This window comes from Equus quagga, chromosome 21, assembly GCF_021613505.1.
Source record: "Equus quagga isolate Etosha38 chromosome 21, UCLA_HA_Equagga_1.0, whole genome shotgun sequence".
In the NCBI taxonomy this organism is placed as follows: domain Eukaryota; kingdom Metazoa; phylum Chordata; class Mammalia; order Perissodactyla; family Equidae; genus Equus; species Equus quagga.
The window spans coordinates 14,236,864-14,260,997 of NC_060287.1; the positions used below are offsets into that span (position 1 = coordinate 14,236,864).

The 24,134-nt window shown below is 40.7% G+C and overlaps 1 protein-coding gene across 5 annotated transcripts in view; it reads left to right on the forward strand.

Moving 5' to 3' along the window:
* Nucleotides 1–1,051: 1,051 nt before the first annotated feature.
* Nucleotides 1,052–24,134, forward strand: part of USP25 (ubiquitin specific peptidase 25) — a 125,634-nt gene continuing 102,551 nt past the window's right edge. For 2 of the 5 annotated variants that reach the window (XM_046648081.1, XM_046648084.1), the window contains exons 1-3: nt 1,052–1,061; nt 8,675–8,752; nt 12,025–12,169. In XM_046648081.1, coding sequence (XP_046504037.1) covers nt 12,032–12,169 — 138 coding nt within the window. In that variant the 5' untranslated portion in view covers nt 1,052–1,061; nt 8,675–8,752; nt 12,025–12,031. Of the gene's footprint in view, nt 1,062–8,674; nt 8,753–12,024; nt 12,170–22,652; nt 22,713–24,134 lie in introns of those variants that run through there. The other 3 variants (XM_046648083.1, XM_046648086.1, XM_046648082.1) reach the window with 2 other exon arrangements.

Below are 24,134 nucleotides of genomic sequence, written 5' to 3' on the forward strand. Positions count from 1 at the left end.
AAGAGCACATCTTCAGATTTTTACACCCAGAGGGATATATGATTAATTTACTTTAACACTGATGTGCTGTTAACCCAAAAAGGTTGAGATAAACCTTGGCTCTGTGCCAGTAGGAAGTACAAGGTACCCCAGCCATTCATGAGATTGCTATTTGGGGTATTTGCAGTGGAGAATTTCAATAATGTTGTCCTGTACACTCACCTTCAAGCAGGATTGACAGGACCAGAACTAAGAAAGGAAGCCTTCTGGGAAATTCTAGATAGACTGTAGGAGAGTGTAGAAAGTTTGTTTAGTAAGTGGGCCTGATTTAGGTGTGCCTCTTGTTCCCGTCTCCAGTCATTAGTACCTCTTCCTTGTGGATGAGTTCAAGCCCTGTGATCTGACTTAGTCCACTTACCCTCTGTAAACTCTGCTATGTTCATTTATTCAGTCAATATTTATTGAGTGCCTACCACATGCCAGCACTGGTACTAGTTGCCAGGAATACAGTGATGAGTGAAATAGACAGACTGTGCTCCTTTTGGACTTAGAATCTGGTGATTAACCGTAGTATATTATTATAATGTGGTGAGTGCCAGGAGAACCTCTAACCTTAACAGAAGGCAACTGAATATACACAGATCTTTGAACTAGGAAGCAGAGTGGTATTTTGTAGACCCTGAATAAAAGTTAGAGGGAAGAGGAAGATGGGAAAGTAGTGCAAGGTGAGGCTAGAGAGAGCCGCAGCATGCAGAGAGCCCGTTAGGCCATGCTAAGGATTGTACTGCAGGAAAATTCTCAGAGAGTTCACGGAATATTACATGTGAAGGGAAATGAAAGATCATGTTGTCCTCCTTAAAATTAGAGATAAAAATAAAAGACAAGGCTCGGGAAATAAAAGTTTTTTGTTTTTGTTTTTTGCTTATAGCTTTTAGCTGGCCAGGGGCAGGTTCGGGGCTTACGAAGAGCTATTTGAAGGACACGTGTACTAGGAATTATCTGTCAACGAAGTTTGGGGATTTCTTGTTATGGTGAGATAATACGAACTAGGGCAGTTTAGTGTTATCAGGTAGGCGCAGAAGGTATTTGTGGAAACACATGTGCGTATGGTTATGTACTTTAAAGGCAGTGGTGTAATTAATCCTTTCATTGATAGGTAACTTTGACCTGCTTACCACTCAGTGCTGGAAATACTTTAGTCTTTAGTGCATATGATTCGAAGTTTAAGAATGCCTTGGGATTGTCTATCTCATTGGGGTTTTTTCCTTTTTTCTAAGAGAATTTGGAAGTTTTTTTAGAGGTCTTTCTAAGAGTTGCCTTTTTTACCCCTGAAGAGGGAAACCTTTGACTTTGTTTCTTTTGCGCTAAACCAAGTTTTATTTATATTTGGAAATGCAGTTAAAGGAACCAATGACTGACTTATGAGGCATTCACCCCTTAACACAGAAAGCTTTCCTGCCTTCTAGTGAGCAGTGCTCCAGTCTTCTCGTACCGCTATCTAAGTGTTTTACATCAACATGGTAGGAGATTTTTCTACCGCTTACATTTTTTACTGCATCTTTAATCTTCAAAATCAGGTACCATAGAGGAGAGAAAATATGGAAAGGACATGGGCTGTGGGATTTGAAAACCCTGTTTTCATTCCTGTCTCTGCACTTGTTCATCTCTTGAAGCCCGTTAGCTATAAAATGAGAGGAACTTCCTAGAGGGTGTGTGTGTGCATGTGCACATTTGCATGTGTCAAATGAGATTATATGCTGGGAACACTTAAAACAGAGTCTGGCATACAGCAAGAGCATAATTGCTTATCTTTTTCCTTGGCCTAAACCTAATCCCCTTTTTTTGATCCTCAAAAAGTTATACCGATGTTAAATATTCTGTAGTCTTTACTGAAACAGATTTAAAACAGACCCAACATTAAGTAGGGTCAACTGAGGGAGGAAAGAATTTCAATGACACCCTCTGATCTTTAATTTATACTGAAATTACTGATGTCTCCTTCTCCCTGGAGTGTATACTACTGTCTTTTCCACAGAGTAGGCACTTAAGGATGTCATCATGTAGTAAAAATTACTTTGAAGAAGGAATCTGAAGGTCTGTAGGTAGTCTTGGCTTGTTCCTTATTGATTTTTGTGAGCAAGCCACTGAATTTGCAAGCCACTGAATCTCTTTGAACATTGTGCCTTGCCCTTCTTGGTCGAGCAGTGTGTTAAACAACAAAAAATTCAGCTCAGGGGGCTGGCCTGGTGGTGCAGTAGTTAAGTTCACGTGCTCGGCTTCGGCGACCTGGGGTTTGCTGGTTTGGATCCTGGGCACAGACCTACACACCGCTTGCTCATCAAACCGTGCTGTGGCAGGCATCCCACATATAAAGTAGAGGAAGATGGATGCAGGTGTTAGCTCAGGGCCAGTCTTCCTCAGCAAAAAACAGGAGGATTGGTGGTAGATGTTAGCTCAGGGCTAATCTTCCTCAAAAAAGAAAACAAGGAAAAGAAATTCAGCTCAGTCAATTTAAAAAGTCAAATTGACTTTATTGGGCCATAGTTCTTAGCCATAAAATAAACAGGTGTGCCAGAAGGTGGCATGCTTGACTCTTTAGAATTTAAAGATCCCGTTAGCTAAGACTTTGGGTTTTTTGGAGCCAAATTAATGTGTAAAAAGAGTGTGCTGCTGGGTTGAGGATTGTGTGTGTTTTACAGTATACCTCATTGCATGGAAGTTTTCTTGAGGTTGGCAGGTGGCCTGGTGTCAATCTAACCTGTTCCGTGACCACCTTCTCCTGACAGGAGTCTTTGAGTTAGGTGATGAACTCTAACAGCCTTTAAATACTTGATCTGTGCCCATGACTTTTGTGATTTTTTGACTTCAGAGATTCCCGTTAGCCTTTGTCTACATGAAACAAGACAGACAGGTGCACCTTAATGTATCGGCAGTAACCAAGAGATGTTACTGTTCCTGGCCAAGAAAAGGCCCTGTGTGCAAAACCAGCAGTTCCCAACATTGGAACCTGAGACTGGGGAACGACTGAACCAACAGACCTCAACAAATGGGGACTGTGGACTAATTCCAAAGAAATGGGGAAGTGCACTTGCTGCTAGCAGTTCCCACCGTGGAATCTGGGGAAGGATCCCAAACAAATGGGGAACTGCAGACTAAACCACCGGCAGTTCCCAACACGGAATCTGGGAACATAACCAAGGGCTAGAGTTTCCAATCAAATAGGGAATTGTGGTCCAAACTGCTAGCAGCTTCCAACGTGGAACTAGTGATTCTAGACAAATGGGGAACTAACTGGAAAGCCAGTTAGATTGGGAGCTCAGTGCAAAGAGAGCCGAGCTCAGAACCCAGAGGGAACTTACCCACAGCCCTTGGAAATGGTGAGAAAGACAGTGAACTCAAAAACGGGTTTGCAACTACCATGCCTGTGTTTCTTATTGTCCCTGAATGCCACTGGAAGTCTCCTTTAGTTCTGCTGCTGCCACCAAATCTGCTAAACAACAAAAAATTCAACTGAGTAAATTTGAAAGAGCAAATTGGCTTTATTGAACGATTCATGAATCAGGCAGCATCCTGTCTACCAAATAGAAAGGAGCTCCATAGAGTTGCAGAAAAGAAATGATTTTAAAGGCAGAGAGGGAGGGGACAAAAGGCAATTATTACCAAAGAATGCATTGTTTTAGGCAAGGTTGCCCTCCTAAGGGGAATGGAAGTGGTCTGTCAGTGGATAACCCACTAGGGCTGACCAGGAAATTCTGTGTTGACTGGTCCAAGGTTACATTCCTGGGGAGTTGAAACTGCAAATTAGGTTAGGTATTAAGTCTTGGTTTTCTGACTGTGGGGCCTTATCATTAGTGACTCCATTTTGGGCCTGCTGTCTCCTTATTTATTTATTTAGGAAGATTGGCCCTGAGCTGACATCTGTTGCCAACTTTCATTTTCTCCCCAAAGCCCCAGTAGTACACAGTTGTATATCCTAGTTGTAAGTGACTCTAGCTCTTCTGTGTGGGTTGCTGCCACAACATGGCTTGATGAGCCATGCTAAGTCCGTGCCCAGAATCTGAAGCTGCGAACCCGAGGCCGCTGAAGCAGAGCAAGTGAACTTAACCATTCGGCCACAAGGCTGGCCCCTGCTGCCTTCTTTTTAACAAGTGTGACTATGTTGCACCCACCTCCTTATGCTTATTAGATATGAAATCTGTACAAGGAAGACCTCAGAGCTCAGAAGAGGAGCTCTAGACATGCAAGTGGGTTGGATCCACCTTGGATCCCAAATTGCTAGTCAAGGAGGAGAGAATCATATGCAAGACATTTTCAGTTGAGAATCAGGGTGTATCACAGACCAGAAGTTTGGTAAATAGGAAAATGCAAACCTTGAAAGAAAGACCAGGGTCTTAATCACAACAGAAATAACAGCAATAAAAACATGATTATGGGAAATGAAGGTGCAGGTTTTCAAAGACAGGAAAAGCACAGCTGTAAGATGCCAATAAATAAGGGGAAAACCTTACAAATGAGGTGGTTTTTCTGCCATAAACTGATAATTTTTCTCATAGGTCACCTCTTTCGATTTCTCTCCCATTTCTTGGTAACTTAGCTGAGAAAGTTCTTTCACCTTCTCTCCTTCCTGCTCAGCCTGCTTTGGCACCTTAATCCTTTTCTCTTCATTGTTTCATTTTCAGTCAAAATTCATGCAGTCATAAAACTATGCTAGAGATACATCTGGATTATTTTTTTTCCTAGGTTTTAGCTGACTTAATCGTGAAAGATAATAAAATACCAAACCATAACAAAATTTCAAAGATGTTGCTTTTCTTGATAAAATACTCAATGTTCTTATTGCACTCTGTATCGGTCAACTAACATCATAACAGCTCACTCCAAAAGTTGGTGACATACCAAAATATTATCATCACGTTCACAGATTTGTGGGTTGATTGGAGTGGCTCTTCTCTACAAGTGCCTCATTCTTCTGGGGCACGTGGGCTACCCAGGTCATGTTCTTCTTAAGGAAGAAGATGAAGAGGGCAAGCCCAACCATGTAAGCACATTTCGTGTATGCTTGCATGCTTTCTGCTATTATGTCATTGGTCAAAGTGTGTCACATGGTCAAGCTCCTCAATGCAGCAAGGAAATATATGGTATCTCTAGTGAGAGAAAGGGAAAAGTTGCAAAAGGTGTGAGAGCAGAGATGGGAGAATTGGGAGTCTAACACAGGCCCTGTAATGTTTTCTGGGTTTTACATTTGTATTTACATTTCATCTTGTCATTAATGTATATGCATACTATTTTGTATCCTACCACTTCAGCTTAATGCGATTTTGTAAAGATAACCTTCTATATAGATTCAGTACTTAAAAATATACAGTTGTTTGGATTTGTCCATCTGTATCAAAATCATTTGAGATGCTTATTAAAAATACAGATTTATTAGCCTTAACTCACACCCTCCTGGAATCACAGTCTCTGGGGTGGGGCCGGGGAATCATCATTATTAGAAAACTCATCAGGTCATTCTTCTGTACATTAAAGTTTAGAATGTCTTCCTTAGTGGAAGGACATTTGCATTTTTTTTCATTTTTCCAGCATTATAAATAATAGCCAGCGACGTTTGTACAAATGAGTAATTTCTTTGGGGTATTCAATAGTCTTTCCCGATGCATGATTGAATAATTCGCAGTTGAGGAAAATAATGCTCTGTGTAAAGGATGGAGTTTGGAGTGCTGGTGGTGGTGAAATAGCAAACAGGCTTATGAAATCTTTCAGGTATTTTATGTTCACTAAAATAAAGCATTGAATTAGATAAGGAGAATTTCTGTAAAATTTTTATACATCTTTAATTTGTAATGTTGGGTATTATGTAACTTAGTCATGGTTCTGTTGCTTAGTTATTGTTAACTTTTTAAAAGAAAGTAGAAAAGTCGACAAGTTTAAAAAGAATTTTATTTTTCTTGTATTTCAGCCCTGGAAATTTGGCAATTTGGTTCTTTTATTCAACTATTTTGATTCTTCTTGGCATTTATATGACCTTGTTTATGTACTTTATTATCTATTTTATTGTTAGATAGTCTTGGTTATCTCAACTCTTTAATAAGATTTTTATGGAAATGAAAATTCATTGATGGCGTGGCAGATACTGCCAATGCCTATGCAATATACGTTCTTTCTTTTCCCTCACAAACAGAGCCTTGATTTCATTTTCAGAGTGGCTTTGTGCGTAGCTGAAAAATACCTTTCCCAACCGCCTTTGCATTTATGAGTGTCCAGGAGGCTTTGTTCTGTTCAGTGAGGCTTTAAGTGGAAGTCACCAGAAAGGGCTTGATAAAGAAGGCAGAATCATTTGGCAGACACCTTTTGTCCTTTGCCCTTCCCTTTGTCCTACCTAGAACTTGGACAGGATGCTGGAGGAGGAGACATGGAGTGACAGACACTTGCTGAATGCCATATATAGGAATGTTTAGTGGGAAGACAGAAGGAGCTTAGATCGTTGATATCTTGTGGGCTGTCCTTATCAGATCTGGACTGCCCACCTCCAGTCTAATTATATTAGGAAAAGACACTGCAGTATGTTGAAGCTACTATTTAGATGGGACGCTGTTAAATGTAGCTGAATATAATTTGTGACTCATATGTGTGGCTTTTGTAAAAGATATCTCGACTACGTTTTCTCAAACCTGACTTTCAAATTGCTTTTATTTATTTATTTTTTTCATTTCACTTTGTAATTTATTTAGGACCCTTCACTTCTGAATGTATATACATTACGCATGTTTAAATTGTCAAGCATGTTTTGAAATGCACATTTTACAATCCTGGCATCAATAAATCTGTATGCATAACATTTTAAAACTTTATATTTTGAAGTAATTTCAAATTTAAAGTTGCAAAATTAGTACAAAGAACTTCCCATAACTTTTTTCCTGAACCATTTGAGAGTAAGTTGCAGACATCATATCCCTTTACCCCCTTAAATACTTCAGGGTGTATTTCCTAAGAAAAAAGATATTTTCTTAAATAACTATAGTGCATTATCAAATTCAGGAATTTAATATTAATAAAATATCATTACTAAGCACTCTGCGTTCATCTTTCTCCAGTTGTCTGAATAATATCCTGTATTGTGTTTAGTTTGAGATGTAATGTGGTCTCCTGCAGTACATTTGGTTACCATGCCTTTTTGGTCCCCTTTAATCTGGAAACTTGTCCTTTGTCTGTCATGATATAGACATTTTGAAGATAGTACAATAATTATTTTGCGAAATGTTCCTCAGTTTGGATGTCTGATACTTCCTCAAGATTAGATTCAGGTTATGGTTTTTGGCAGGAAAACCACAGGTGATATTGTCTTCTTGGTGTATCATATCATATCAAGAGGCACACGCTGTCAGTCCCATTATTGGTAATATTAGCTCTGATCACTTGGTTGAGTTGGTATCTGTTAGATTTCTTCAGTATAAATTTACTTTTCCTCCCTTTATAATTTGTAGGAAGAATTTGAAACTGTGTAACTATACTGTTTCTCATTAAACTTTCACCCCATAAAATTATTACTGAGATGACTGTAAAACATTTTCAAGAAAGATTTCTGCAGATCCTTTCATTCTAGTGACGACTTGTCTTCCAGATCATATCCATTGAGCTTGCATTATGTCGTGGTGCTGTCTTACAGTTTTTGGGAACTTGTTTTGAGAAATACAGAGATGTAGGGAGGAACATGGTTCTTAATTAGGGAAGTTCAGGGAAGGGTTTGGTAGTGGGATGCTATCCCCCCAATAGAGTGTAATAGATTATATGGTACATAGACCAGTAGACTGTAAACAGATCTGAAGCAAATGGGGGCAAATGATCAATTCTGTTTAGGATCTTTTATGACAGGTGGGAGGATGATCTGGTCCTCTTTTTCCTCAGACAGATCGTAGGATGCCAGTGATATAATGTACTCACCTAGTGCATGGCCTGCCAAAAGCGTGTCTTTTTCACATATCCCAGGGGCCTGGATGTTGGCTGTCCATAGGGACAGGGAGAGATTACCAGAGCTGCCTCGATCTCCATCACTGGTCCCATGCCCTAGTTAAAGTAACCCAATGGATACTTGTTTTCCTTAGTTTCTCAGGCTTAGCCTCATGCTAACCACTCCTTTTCTTGTTGGGTGGCATAAATGAGGTGGTGAAGAATGGACCAGAAATTAATTCAGTAAGACTTCTTCTTGGGAAGTAATGTAGAAGTTCCCTTTTGGAAACATGAAAATAGAGTAAGGGCTCCCCACAGCATGGTTCCTTCTTCCTAAAAGAATGATTTGTTCAGTCTCTCTCAAGTTAGTTTGGTTTTTTTTCTTTTTGAAGAAGATTAGCTCTGAGCTAACATCTGCTCCCAATCCTCTTTTTGCTGAGGAAGACTGGCCCTGAGCCAACATCTGTGCCCATCTTCCTCCACTTTATATGTGGGACACCTACCACAGCATGGCTTGACAAGTAGTGCCATGTCTGCACATGGGATCCAAGCCAGTAAACCCCGGGCCGCTAAAGCGGAGTGTAGGAACTGAACTGCTGTGCCACCAGGCCTGCCCCTGTTTTTGTTTTTCTTTTTTACTCTAGTTTATTTTGTTTTCTGTTTGTTTGCCCAAAGGTCATTTATTTTCTTGTCCTTGTATATTTTCAGATTTCAGAGTGTAATGATTTTGGTTTTTCCTCTCTTCTAGCACCAGCAGACATTTTTGAATCAGCTGAGAGAAATTACTGGGATCAACGATGCCCAGATACTACAGCAAGCTTTGAAGGTATGGCCTCTGTTTTATGACCTACAGTTGTGTTACACCCTCATCTCTACTGCCTGCCATATTTAAAAGTTGAGTTTTTTAGTTATACTGTGTGGTAGTAGTAGAGATATAGGAAAGAACTTGTATAAAGTAAGAGCCTTAGCTAACATAAACTGCAATTTTGAGCATGTTAGCTTTCAGCAACCTAATGTTCCAAGATACCTTGGAGTGACAGATGACTTCTCTCCATAGGAAACACTTTTCATGCAAAATAGGGGGATGTGAATCCAAATGCTAATGGCTGGTTTTACTCAAGAACCATGATTTTAGAGTTTAAATAGGGGCAGAGGGTGCGGGAGAGTAGAGAGAGGAGGAGGAGGGAGAAATAGAAAATTAATAGAGAGTCAAAAGCTTACATTTTTTCCTTCCAAGAAGGAGAAATAGAAACTGACTAACATTCAAGTAATTTACCTTAAGAACATTCAACATCAAACTTTTGAGTATATGCAACAGATAAGATGCATCATTTTGTTGTATCTTATGAAGTACCCTCATTTCCACACAGAGGCACTCACATGAGTTAAATCACATGGGTATGCACATGGAAAAGATCAAGCGAGTGAAAGATGTTCAAGAACTATATATATATATATATAGCTACAAAGGCTAGCAGTGAGAGCCTTTTTGCCACTGTAGGCATACACACAGCTTCAATCCTTTGGACTTTGCTCCATGAGACAAAATTATGTAATTTTTGATGTTGACACAAAAGTTCTTCATTTGTGTCTGGAAGCAATTTATCTTTTAGGTGAGTGTAATCATAATCCTCATAATAGTAGTGATAACAACTAGCACTTAGTAAGCACTTACAGTACTAGGTGCTATTCGTAATAACTCCATGGGATATTATTTTCATCCCTTTTTAAAAGATAAGGAAACAGAGGTTAAAGTGTCTTGATCAAGATCACACAGCTAGTATGTGGAGGAGTTTGAAATAGAAACCAAGTGGCCTGATCCCAGAGCACCACACTTAATTTCTGCTTTCACTAGAGGCTTTGCTTCGTTTTGGCCTCATCAGGACAGTGATGAAGCAGTACTGTTTAGAGCATTAATGCAGGGTTTATGAAGCCATTGTAAGAATTTAGGGAGGAAACAAAAGTGTCGTATGTCAGTTTATATGATGATGTTTAGATGATTGCCAGTCCTTTCTTTTTTTTTTTTTTAAAGATTTTATTTTTCCTTTTTCTCCCCAAAGCCCCCCGGTACATAGTTGTGTATTTTTAGTTGTGGGTCCATCTAGTTGTGGCATGTGGGATGTTGCCTCAGCATGGCTTTATGAGCGGTGCCATGTCTGCGCCCAGGATCCGAACCAGCAAAACCCTGGGCTGCCAAAGTGGAGCACGCGAACTCAACCACTCGACCGGCCCCACTAGTCCTTTCTTTATTCTGATAAATATGACTAAATCATGTCTATTTTCAGAATGTACTTTTTCCATTCTGTGTCAGTGAGTGTGACACTACACTCGGTACCTTGTCAGGGCACTTTTCTTTTTCTTGACTTGGGAAACATGTAGAATATGTTTAATTAAATAAATGTAAAGAATTAATCAAATTAATTCCTGTCCACATTTCCTTTGAGGTAAGCTGTGTGACCTTAGTTTTTTTTTTAACTTTCATTTCAGTTATCAGTAGCTGGAAGTGAAAACAGTGTACTTAAACCTTAACTGTTGCCCGGTATAAATTTGTAAGAGGTTTATTAATGAGTTGAGCCTCTCAGTAAAATACTGATATGGAGTCTACTTTTGGGAACCACATGTTGTTGATTGATTTCAGCACTTTTATTTATTTTGAGCATCTATTTTTAGCTTCGCAAAGCAAGTGACCTTCACGTTGTGTAAGACCCTGTTGTAGTCAGCTAATTATTATATGAGGTAGTCTGTGAAGAGTACTTGGCACATGTTTTGGCACATATTACTGCTCAGTAAATCTTAGCCATTGTTACTGCAAGTTGTTTTACTATAGTTTACTTATCTAACTATAGGATATGTTATACCTGTATTTTGGATGAGTCATTTGAGAATCTTACAGTGGTTGTGACAGATAACAAAGGTGAAAGCAGTGGTGCTTTTCCAACTGCACTCTTACTTTATCTCCTCAGCAGCTCCTAGAGTTGGAGTCGAGGTGGGTTGGGGACTTCATTCTTCTAGTTGTTCACTCCTCAAATCTTGGAATCATTCTAATCTTTCTCCTTCTATCACCCCCTACATTTAATATGATAGCAAATAATAGACTCTCTGCCCTTTCTCTCCTATAGTCTCAACACACAGCCAGAATGATCCTTTTAAAATGTAAGTCATACCAGGTCATTTCTAGGCAGAACCCTCGACTGGCTTCCTATTACACTCCTCTCGTATCCTAAAATTCTTAAGGCCTACACCATCTTAATGTGTTCTGGCCTTGTGTCACAGAGATAACTTCATTATTAATACCTGGATTTCCTAATGTTGTTTCAACTAGCTGTCATAGAGCTAGTGTTATATTTATTGTTAACTGGACAGAAAATATAGAGATATAACTGGGCAGGTCTCTTATTATTTTACTGTTTCAAAAATTCTTAGTTTTTTAGCAGCTACTTCCTTCTAAATTAACTTTAGAATTTTGTCCAGGTATGCTTTTGATGAGAACTACATAAAATTTATATTTAATTTGGGCAGGATTGTTATCTTGACAGTATTGAGTATTTCTGTCTAGGAGTTCTTTGTGTTTCTCCATACTGTCAAGCTTCAGAACATTTTGCTATTTTCTTCCTACAAGTCTTTGACATTTGCTTGTTAAGTTTGCCTTTAGGTATGTGTTCAGCACCCATTTAAAAGGGAATACCTTTTTTTGTTCTTATTTGCAGAAGCACTGTTTTAAATATTCATTTTTCATCCTTGTATATGGCAAGTTCCAGAAAACATGTTTTAGTTTGTTCATTTGTTTAGAAGTATAAGTTTGTGATTGGCTTTTGTTAAGCAGATATGAAAGTAATGGAAAACTGAGAAATTAGTTATAGAGTTGATTTTTACATTATATTAGTAGTTTTAATTAATAGAGAAAGGAATTACCATTGATATAGTGTTCTTTGTTTATGATGAATTTATACTATAAAATCAGAATCACACAGAATGATTTTGAATCTAAAAATGATTTTTGCTTTGAGAATTAGTTGTTATGGAAAAGCTTACATAAATCATGTGAGAATGTACAGAGTTATTTCAAAATATTTGATGTTCTGTTCTTGATCTTTGAAGGATAGCAATGGAAACTTGGAGTTGGCAGTGGCTTTCCTCACTGCGAAGAATGCCAAGACCCCTCAGCAGGAGGAGACAACTTACTACCAAACCGCACTTCCTGGCAATGATAGATACATCAGTGTGGGAAGCCAAGCAGATGCGAGTAAGTTTACTTCTTTCTTAATATTTTGATAGGAATGTAATGAAAAATTTTCCTTGAGGATATATTAATTTTGTTGAAGCAGAGGTAAAGGACAGAAAAAAAAGACTACTTTAACCTTGGTTCTTCTTAGTGTATTTGAAAGGAGCATGTTTTAATTAGCTGCGTTATATTTTTTTCCAGATTGTATTTCATTGGTATATCCTTTCATAGAGCACCTCATGGAGTATTCATTGTTTTGAAATATGGAACAGCTACAGTGTTACTCATTAAAGAAACAAAAATTTCTAGAATTTTAAATGGGCAAAATCATTTGTTTTATGGATTTTAAGTGTTGGTAGAGGCTTAGTATTATTTTTGAAGATAAAGTAGTATTTTTAATTACTGATAGCTTTACCATTTAGTAGAATTTCCCTTCTTTCAATCCCTGCCCCTCCCCAAAATAAAGATTTTGGAGAAAGGTTTATTACCATGTAACAAAATAAGCACACATACATGCGCACACACAGGTACATATGGAAAATTTTATGGACTAATTTTTATTCATAACGTGAATACTTTGTGCTTATATAGCACTGAGTTTTTCAAAATACATTCAGTTACCTCCATATCTCATTATGGTGTAACTGCATTATATAAAATGTAGGTATTTATTTTTATGCATTCTCAATTAGAGAAGTTTGATTACTAACTTGTATTGGAAGAGAATTTCTGATTTTGTTTATAGACTTTCTCAAAGTTAGGAAATAACCAGGAAGAACCCATTCACATAGATGTTTATAGCTATTAATTGGCATTAAATACTGTTTAATGTTGGTTGATTTCAGGTTTTCAGGATAATCTTAGTATTTTTGCTCTACAAATGATCTTATCTTGGCTGAGCCTGGAATACTCCTACTTCACACAGATAATAGGTGATAATCGGGAGAAGTTTTATGTGTCTAAGACAGACCCAGTTGCTGTGTCCAAGTTGAAGACACACTGTGGCTTGACTCCTGTCTGTATCTCTGACTTCGTTTTCTACTGTTTTGTTCTTTTCTCTTTACACTGTGATGATGCAGAATGGCTTGAAGTTCTCATCCACCCAGTGCTATTTAATTTCTTTTGTCTTTATGCTTGCTTTTCCTTAGAAGGAATCCCTTCTAGCCTTTACCCCCACCCTAATTTCTTCTGGCGTTGTAGGATTTAGCTCAGGAGCTAATGGCTCTAGAATGTTTCCCCTGGCCTCTAGTTTGGACCAAGTGCTTTTCCAGCACCCAGAGCATACCTGTGTCTTAATGAGTACTGTGTTATTTTAAAATTATTTGCTTGTGCCTTTCTTGCTTACCAAACATGAAGCCTAACAGGGCAAGAGACTATTGATGTTCCCATCATCATATTAGAATGTCATAGTTTCTCAAAAAGTGTTTGTTGAGAATATGTGTAAAAACGCCATCCCCAGAGGCCCACCTCTGAAGACAGTTTGGTGGACTGGACCCTCCTCAGGGCCACCTTGGAAGCTTGTACTGAAGATGGCAGGGCCACATGAGGAAAGGAGCCCTGGTCACTGTGTCACCCCAGGAGAGTCACTTCCACCCAGGAACACTTGGATTGAATGAGGACATATTGTCTCAACCAAAATCCATAAAATGTTAAGATTGCCAGTTCATATTGATGACTCTTGAGTTGTTTGGATTGGAATCCTGGTCTCTTAGTTCATACCTTTGGGGACACCCTTCAGTCCCTGCCCTTGCTTGTCCCCAGTGACCAAACATAAGGACAGAGGGAGCCTCAGAGTAGGAAGATTGGGGAGCTCTGTGGGCAGTACCAGGCGTCCCTGCACAGAAGGAAACTTTAAAACTGGACAGTGGGCCTCACCCAGGGACGGCCCCACCACTTGCTCTTGTGCACAGAAAGGGACATGGCCTGGCCCTGCTTTGCCCCCTGAGTGTGCTCTAGGGCCAGGTGGGCCTAGACTGGCAGAGCTCCAGGCTGCCATCAGCCCTGTCTACCTTCCCCAGTGCCTGGAGAAGTGAGACCCCTTCTACTTTCAGAGCTCACTTAGGGGTCTGTTTCCTAGACCCTGGCTGGCCTCCCCTCCCCCAACCAACTGACCCACCCTGGTTCCGGCCACCTGTTTACTTGGGAGATGGAACGCTTCTCAGGGTTCCGAGCGGTCAGTTGTGGCCCACAGGACACTGGCACTCAGAGGCACAGCTGCGGAGCTCTCCCCAGCCATGGAGGGCCTGCTGCCTGCCATCGCGTCCGCTTTCCAGCTGATCCTGGGGCACCTGTGGTGTGCTCTGCTGGTGATTTCAGAAAGCTTGAGCCAGAGGCCAGGTCTCCCTGCGTTCCCCTGGGAGATCCTGGTATGTACTATGGTGGTGGCTTTGATAGTAAAGACAGGACACACTTTGAGAAGAGGGAAGTCTCCAGGCGAAAGGTGTTCTGCCCGCGCTGAAGTCAGTGGAGAATGTGGGGAGAATAACGGACCTGAGACCCGAGCCGAGGAAGCCCTTCAGTGCCATCGGGTGGAGGCCAGTCCTCTCCCCTTACGAACCTTGTGCTTGGCAGCGATGAATACAATGCTGAGCACATCAGCACTTCAGGACACTGTCGACCTTCCGGAAAAGGCATTGAAGAGCCTGCTTCTTAAGGTTTCCAAAGCGACTGACACAAAACCCATCTTAAAAGCATCACAGAAGGATGGAGAACAACTTCAGAAGAACACAATGAATGATTTGAATGAAAACACTCCTTTTCCAGCAAGTCCATTAGTGCTCCACCAAGACATGCCGAGATGGGAGAAGACGGCACAGGAAAAGGAGGAGAAGAAAGGAAGGCTGGAGCAGTCGAACACACAAACACTGTCCATCCTGAAAGATCAGGTCGGCCAAATCCTGTCAGCGGTCGCAGTCCCGCTGCACACCATCCCTTTGCCTGACCTCCTTGACCAGCAATGGATGACGGGAATGCGGAAGTCCAGCAAAAGAGGGAAGCAGGAAAGGGGGAACCCTCCATCCCTAAGTCAGAAGTTGGTCTGAAGGGGGTCGCTGATGATGCTGACCTCAGTGTGCCCCTTCAAAGTCCCGAAGAGGAACATCAAGAAGGAGCCAGATGGTTGTGGCAAGAAAAGCAAATGAAGGAAGAGCTTCCAGGACAAATCCCCTCCTTCCAAACCGAGGAAGCAACTTTGCAGCATGAAAACGCCGAGCTTGAAAGTGAGATTCAGAAGCTGAAGCTCAAACTTCAAATTCTGCATGAGCTACATGATGAAGAAGTTGGGCCACTTTACAGAAAATTCTTTGAGGAGGAAAGGGTCTGCTCCGAGTTGGACAAGAATCTCCTCAATGTGTGCTGGGAGATGAACTCCACGTATCAGCTTCGCAACCTCTACAAGAAGATGGCTGAAGACCTGGCCCAAGAAGTGGAGACGTGCACTTCCTACTATCACAAGGAGAACCTCTTCCAGATGCAAAGAGCCGAAGAAAGCTGGAGGGCAACCGTGTTGGCGGAGAGAAAGCTCAAGGAGCTAAGAAGAGAAAATGAGCACAACAGGCAGAGGCTGGCCATGTTGGAGGCCTCGTTCCAGCCTTTGCCAAGAGGCAGTTTTCCTCCAGCTGCTCCTCCCACGGTCCCCAGAGGCCCAGAAGTGTGGGGGATCCCCTGGGCCGGTAGGACCCCCAGGAAGGAAGATGGCCCTGCCACGAGGCCTCAGGGGCCTGGGGTCACCTGCAGATTTGACTCAGTATCCACAGCAGCTGGGCCCTCAGCACCCCAGCCACGGCAGGACATCTGCACGGGTGTTCTCTTTTTAAAGGAATTTTGATTTTTCTCTTTTTAGTTTAGCTATTATTACTTAATTGATTATTCTTATTCAAGTAGATAAAGCATTCTATTGTGTAAGATATTTTTTCAAATAAAGTTTCATTTAATACATTTCTTATCAATAATTGCTTTCTCTGTCCTTGGACCCTCTAGAATGAGACAGTAGGAGGGTTGAATTTAGATTTAAATGAAAGGTCACTATTACATAAGCCATCACTGAAGTTGGTCATGGAGATGCAGAATACAATAAAGACCATTTCTGTGTGCTCTGAGCTCTTATTAGAAATCTCCTAAGTAACTGAATATTTGCCTGAGTAAATTAGATTTGTATTAAAAACCATGGAAAAATAAGAGAAAAAAGACCTCAACATACCATCGCTCATATTTCATAATCTTTTTATTTACTCCCAAATTCATAGATTAATTTAGAGGATAATTTTCAGTTGTTTTATGTTTTGTAATTTTTTTTAAGTTATGTTGTACTGTTTAAGATACTGTTTGTTGTTGAAAGTTCTCTCCATTTCATGCAGTCAAAATAAAGGTTTTCCCTTGGTGGCAATCACATATGTGCAGACACACACACACAAAACACAGCACAGATATAGAATAGTTTGTTATTTTAGTACCTAAGGAAAATGTAAAATTACAAAATTCCAGTTTGAAAGTTTTTTTGAATAAACAAAAGAAAAAGATCATGCAGTCCACCTCGATGTACACACAAGAATCCTAAATCCTTTACAGAGAAAAGGAGAGGTGCCTGATGTATCCGACAAAATTCCCGTTAGAAACACTTCATCCAAATGGTGCAGATGAAGAGACTGAGATGAAGCATTTCTGGAGCTGAGACAGGGAGGAGGGAAGGGCCGAGGATGCGGGGCTCCCAGGGGCCAGCGAGAGGGAAGCTGTTCCCAGCCCTGGGCTGGAAGGAGGAGGGGAAGTGGTGTCCTCTGGGCCCATGAGGGGCTGTCAGGGGAACAGGGAAGACTGCCCCCACCCTCTGTCCTCCTGTCCTCCCACCTCCTGCTGGAGCCTGGGAGCCCCCCAGAGGCTTGGGCAGTGCAGGCAGAGGAGTCAGCACGGGCACAGAGCCGGCCAGAGAGGGGCCCCGAAGGAATCTGGAGAGCGACCAGCACACTGGACTCTGCTGAATCCGGAGTGCGAGGGTGTTATTGCTTTCCTTCCCATCCATTCATTGTTACACTTGGAGCTTCTGTGATGTCTTCTGCGCTGTTCCAGGTGTTGGGGATGCAGCGATGCATGAAAGAAAACAGCCCGATGAGGACTGGGGGCCCCAGAGCTTACATTCTACTGAGGGGCAAAGTCAGATCATAAAGAGCAAGAGACGAAGGAGGGAAATATGTGCTCTACAGACGATTCCTATAGGGGGATGGTAAGGGCGGTGACAGGCTAATACTCAGTGGGTGACATTTATGCTGAGATGAAAGGTAAGAGGAGTTAGCCTGGAGGTCATGGGCAGAATGTTCCAGGCAGACAGAACAGGAAGTATAGAGACCTGAGAGGTGGCTTCTGGGGCAGCGGAAATAGGACTGAGATGAGGGGGAGGGAAGGTGGGCAGGGAGCAGGGCCCACTGCATAGATGTCTCTGTAGTGCAGGGGAGTGACACCAGGGAGGGGTGTAGACCTGGGGAGGAGACAGAGGGTGGATGGGGGTATACTGTGATGTGCTATCTACATAGATCTCTGTGGCTTCGAGACAGTGGAACGTGGGGTGGGGGAAGAGGGGGCAGCATTTTGGTGAGGGGCCTCACAGGGGTCTGCTGGGAGCCCTGGGGCTGGCACTGGGGTGGTCATCACAGAGATGGAGGAGCAGGACTGATGGGGCTGTGTTTGACTGTTCTGGGGTCTGAGAAGAGGAATGAAGGAGGACTCAGAACTTTTATGATCACACGTGTATTATCTGCGGAACTTTAAGAAAATCATAGTAAAATCTTTTTAGGGAAATCTGAAAAAAAAAATCAGCTGTGTGTGGATGTAGTACACTGAGTGAAAAGCTTTTTTCGAAGGAATAGAGAAGGGAGTAGTCATGTCCATTTGGACGTCCGTGAGGTTTCGACCATCCCTGAAGGCCCTGGGGATCAGAGGGTCTCACCTCTTAGGCGCTCCTACAACAGGGGCTCCCAGGGCAGCTCCAGGAGGGGCTCGAGGGCAGGATGAGGGTTCCCAAGGGTGATGCATCCACTCCCTTAGTGGAGCCGATATGATGTTACTCGTGGAGATGCCAAGATGAATACTCAGTGGACCCCAGCAGAGCGCAGAGCCAGTGGAAGAGGAAGACCCATGGACTAGAAGTGCTCGTGGAGGTGGTGTGTGCACCCACTGCAGGCGCTGTGCCCGGCTCTCTACTGTCCCTGCAGCAGGCTGGGCGGTGGGTGGGAGGTCAGGGAGGGTCTCTGGAGGACGTGGTCCTGAGCTGAATGCTGAAGGAGAAGGAGGAGTTATCCACGGTGCTTTACACACTTTCAGGGGCATATGAATCACTTGGAGATTTCATTACAAAGCAGATCATAATTCATAAGGTCCTGGGTGGGCCTGAGTCCCTGCACTGCTCCCACGTGATGTCCATGCTGGGAATCCACATAGAATAACAAGGATCTTGAGATGAATGAGAGGAAAAGTGTAGGGAAGATAAAGAGGACAGTGCCATTTCTGGTCAGGGTTCTGCGCAGACACAGACAGGAAGGTACAAACAGCCTGGCAGAGCAGATGTACAACTTCTGCAGGAAATCTACTCCCAATTATCCTCTCAAACGCTGCTAACTACTTGGACGGATCCTGTCCCAAGTACACGACCTGTTTCAGAAGAGCATGAGGAACCACAGACTTGAGGTCGCTCTTGGGGAAGCCAGCCACGGAAGACTTGCTTTAGCTTCAGAATGCTCTAGTCAGTCCATAGCCCCACGTCCCCTCGCTTTCAGCCCAGACCTGGAAACCCCTCTTGACCTGTCCTTGTTCCTCACCCTCTACATCCAATGCATCGGGCCGTCCATAGATATTTCCCTCCAACTCCCTCTGTTCTCTTCTCTCCATCTCTGCCACCACCCTCCAGTATAAACCACCACTCTCTCTCTTCCCTGGGTCACTGTCACTCTGCTGACCGTCCTTCCTACTGGGCCCAGGTCACCATGCTTCCTCCCATCAACCTCCTCTCGGCAGACACAGCAGACTCTTTAACCCATGACCTGGGCAGGGCCAGAACAAAGCCAGGCTTGGATGTGTCTGACCAAGGTGGGGCTGACTCCTGCTCTCACCCCTATGTCTCCTGCCTCTGGGTCACAGATGGCAAAGGTGGGCTCACATCCCACTGCTGTCTGGACAGCTCTGTTGGTGCTTGTTTTGTCCCTGGCATGTTATGGATAGCTCCCCTTTACACTCATAAAATGGCTCCAGTTATGACAAGAAATTAGATAGTCACAAAACTAATACCTTGCACGAGTTCAAACTTTTCCAAATAGTAGTGCAACATTTTAAAAAATATATAAGCTCATGAGAGAAATAGACAACATGATTTCAATCCAAATCTAAATGCAGCCTCGGACAGTTGAACAATCATCACTATTTTGTCAATTTAGCCAGAGTGAGGACATCACGTTTTTGGTTCAGATGATTTCACATTCCTTCTTCCAGGCCAAATAGAAGCCATCTTTGTTTTGAGAAGCTCACAGTAAGAACTGAATGATATCAGGGATAACATAACACCAAATATGTTGGATTAAAGTCAAGGCCTTTCCAACTTATTGAGGAACCAGAAGGGACTGCTCTTGAAAATCTTTTTGCAAGAGTCCAAGTAATGTAGATTTCAAAGATTGAAATCATCTTGTGAATTATAGATAAATAATGCCTATGTATGTTAGACTCAGTTACAAGCACGTTTTGTGGGGAAGTAAGAGATTGAGTCACACGGTATAAGGTAAAGACATGAAGTTGCTATACCCAGAAAAGGGCTCCTAGAAAGACAACACAAAGAGAAAGACAGCACAGTAGTGATCTCCTTGTGCTGGGGTTCCTCCCTGCCAGGCTCTGATTCAGTGGTCTTGGGTGGGGCCCAGACATCTGTATTTTAAATATATTAAATATGAATTAGTATCCTGGTTAGAAGCACAGCACGTTTTATTGATAAAGAAACCACAACAGCAAGCATTCTGCTCAATATGACAATTAGTTGAGATAAACCAGAAAGTCCATTTCTCTACCATTTCTTTCAAGTGGAATATAAAATTACTTAGTGGATATTTTTCAAGAGCTACACACACATACACACCCACAATGAAAAGATGCTCAACATCATTAGCTATCAGGGAAATGCAAATCAAAACTACAATGAGGTATCATCTCACTCCCGTCAGAATGGCTATAATTAACAAGACAGGAAACAACAAATGTTGGAGAGGATGTGGAGAGATGGGAACCCTCCTGCACTGCTGGTGGGAGTGCAAACTGGTGCAGCCACTATGGAAAGCAGTATGGAGTATCCTCAGAAAATTAAGGATAGATCTACCATATGATCCAGCTATTCCACTGCTGGGTATTTATTCAAAGAACTTGAAAGCACAAAGGTATAAAGATACTTGCACCCCTGTGTTCATTGCGGCATTATACACAATAGCCAAGACTTGGAAGCAACCTAGGTGCCCATCAAGGGACGAATGGATAAAGAAGATGTGGTATTTATACACGATTGACTACTACTCAGCCATAAGAAATGATCACATCCAGCCATTTGTGACAACATGGATGGACCTTGAGGGTATTATGCTGAGTGAAATAAGTCAGAGGGAGAAAGTCAAATACCATATGATCTCACTCATAAGTAGAAGATAAAAACGGCAAAAAAAAAAAACACATAGCATTGGAGATTGGACTGGTGGTTACCACTGGGGAAGGGGGGAGGGGGGGAGGGCAAAAGGGGTGATTAGGCTCACATGTGAGGGGATGCACTATAATTAGTGTTCGGGTGGTGAACATGATGTAATGTATCCAGAATTTGAAATATGATGTACATCCGAAAAAAATAAAAATTAAAAAAAAAAAAGAAAAAAAAGAATTCAATAATTTGGATAGTGTGTCCATAAAGTTGCTTTGAGATTATTGAGGAAAACTGTTGTAGAAATTACATTGTAGAAATATAATGTGGTGATTTCATTATAATAATATTAGTATCAAAATGGGAAAAAGTAGCCGATGAATAGCAATAATTCTTTTCCAGTTAACAAATTTGTACCATATTTTATCAAGTTCTAAGAAGTACAGCTGCCTTTTGGAGATAGTCTTGATCCAGCGTTTAAATTTAGTAGTGTCATAATAGTGTTTCATAGTTTAAAACTGAGAAAGTAAGGAGATGTCATGCATTTAGCAGATTCTTTAAATTATTATGGTATATTGCTGAGAAGAAATGAAATCTTTCATGTATTTTCAATTCTTGAAAGGAGTGGTAAAACGTGGGAAGGAAAGATGTACATTCAGACACAGGCCTCCTTTGAAAACACTACCTGCGCGCTGAGGGAATGTGGAGTATTGGAGTGATCAGAGTCTGAGGAAGTTTTCAAGGCAGTGTTCTAGATACAAAAACTCTTTTTGAACATTTTCTTAACTTTATGTGAAATATATTTTTATTTGAAAGTTGACCATGGCTTAACTAATTCTTCAAATATGGCAGGAGTTTTTATTTTTTTTAATTCCTTGTTTTCTTTTTTAAGTAAAAAGTCTATTACAGACAGGACTATAGCATAGACAGAGCCTGGCTGATTTTAAGTGTGTCATCTATTGGTTGTAGTACTGACAAAACATCTGTATTTTGACGTGAAAGTCTCTAATGCTAAATACATATGATTACTTGTATAAGCTAGAATATAACTGTTTATGACTGGGCGTCTCTTTTAGAAGGAATAAAATACATGTGTTTTTAATGACTAGAAAAATTTAGCTTTTAAACTAAAATATCCCATAGAAGTTACATTTGGGGCTTGTGGGGAAATTTTCGTTTATTCATACCTGGGTACATCAGAAGATAAAGTAAATTATGTCACTTGATTTGAAGAACATATATTTTTGAACCTTCACTTAATATTCAAGAAGTTGTTACATTTTCACTAGTTAGTAGGACAATGACTGGCCTTTAGTGCATTTTTACCTTCCATTTTTGAGAGAAAAAAAGAAACATTTCAAGGAAAGCTTGTATTCTGTATCATAGAGAATTAAGAAGTGGTGTACCTGGTGTTTGATATTGTTTTGGTAACATTCTATACTGTAATTTAATACTCTGTGGAATTCTGGGAAAAAGCCCAAATCATTTAGAGTATTAACAACAATTTTAGGTACTTTTTTTCATTACTTGGATTTCCTGTCCAGATTGGATATTGTGAATTGTCAAATGAGTGCCTCCCACCTCCAGCTTAAATTGGAAATAAAATTGTGTTGGAGTTTTGCAGTAAAAAATGCAAATGCAAGGAGGTAGCAATGCAGGATACTAAGATATCGTAGGTGAACTTAAGAGTCAGAGGAGAGATTCTTCGAAGTTTTTGTGTCATGGCAAACTCTGTCATAGACATGACCATACCAGGCTTTTGCCCACTTGAAATTAAATAGTAATATTCTTTCTTTCATGATCATTAAATTCTTTTGAACTTTTTTAAAACAGGAAAAAAACAATATATGTCCACCAGAACGAGATGTGCTACAATTGAGCAATCAAAGAATGGATCAAAAGATAAGAGGGATTTGGGTAGGTAATTTTAGCACAGAAAGTAATGCCACATATTGGCTTAAGTTTTAGAGAAATTGATATAACACATTGGAATAAGTGTTAAGTGTTACCAATTTAGAATCAGTTTATTTGGTAAGGATTGCATAGAAAGTGAGAAAAATGTTGAAGTTCTGTCCTAGAACTCTGCTCGTAGTTACGTTGCTTGGCCAGCCTAAAAGTGATTTAAAGGACAAGTGACAGATCCAGGTCTAGTGCTCTCATCTCTGCTGAGGGCAGATCACGTATGTTCAGCAGTTTAGGAGTTTATTAACTGAACCCTGGTATTTTTCCCACCCCCCACATTTGTTAAACAAGTAACTTCAGATAGAAAAAAATTAATGCCATGAAAGTTAAATCTCTTTTTCCGTTGAGATTTCTAATGTATAAAACTGTTTTGATGATTCACTGAAAGTTAAGGTTAAGCTTAAAAATGAGATTCTACAATGCTCTGAAAGTTACTTGTAAATGATTGCATGCAATTAGGCTTACATTCTATTACCATGTTTTGTAGAATGACTTGTATAACTTTGTGAGTTTTCTTTAATTTTAGGGCAGAATGGTAGCCATGGACCTTTGTACTTTTTGTTGACCCATATAGAATGTTAACTTTAATTTTTTTTCACAATTTTAGTTTGAAAACATAGTAAAGTTGATGACAAAATTCACAAATGGCTCCTTTACTATTCACTTTCCCTTCTTACCACTGCTGCCATTATAATTTTAGCAGGAATTATTAAAAACAGAACAAGACCATTTGGAGCTGAGCTGTTCAATATAGTTGCCAACAGGCACATGTGACAACTTAGATTTAAATATAAATTAAAATTAAATAATATTAAAATTCAGTTCCTCTGTTGCACTAGACACATTTTAAATGCTCAGTAGTAGGCAGATGTGGCTAGTGGTCACCCTACTGGACAGCGCAGATAATAGTACATTTCCATCATCATAGAAAGTTCTAGTGGACAGCACTGTTTTAGAGAATCTGAGTTCCGCAGTATGAAGATTAGAAAAGTAGGAACATCTTAAGAGAGCTGACTGAGGGCAGAGGAGAATGGGAGAGTCAGGTAGGAAACACAATTTACATTACTTATGTCTTCTTGATTTTAAGTATTCTTTTAACGTGATACCTTATTCTATTTGTCCTTTGACTTATTAGAAAAAATTTTATATGGATAAAGCCTATGTTCTTAAGTCTTCTAGTTAGTGCCACTATGAAGATGACTCACTAATTTTTATCTATTCCATAGTCTAGAGATCAACCTTTATTTGCTTAACAAATATTTATTGATTGCCTAATATGTATTAGATACGTTTTTAGGCCATTAGAAAAAACACAAAGTGTCAGTTTACCTAGGGGGAAGACAGACAGTAAGCAATAAATAAATAATGTCAGGCAGT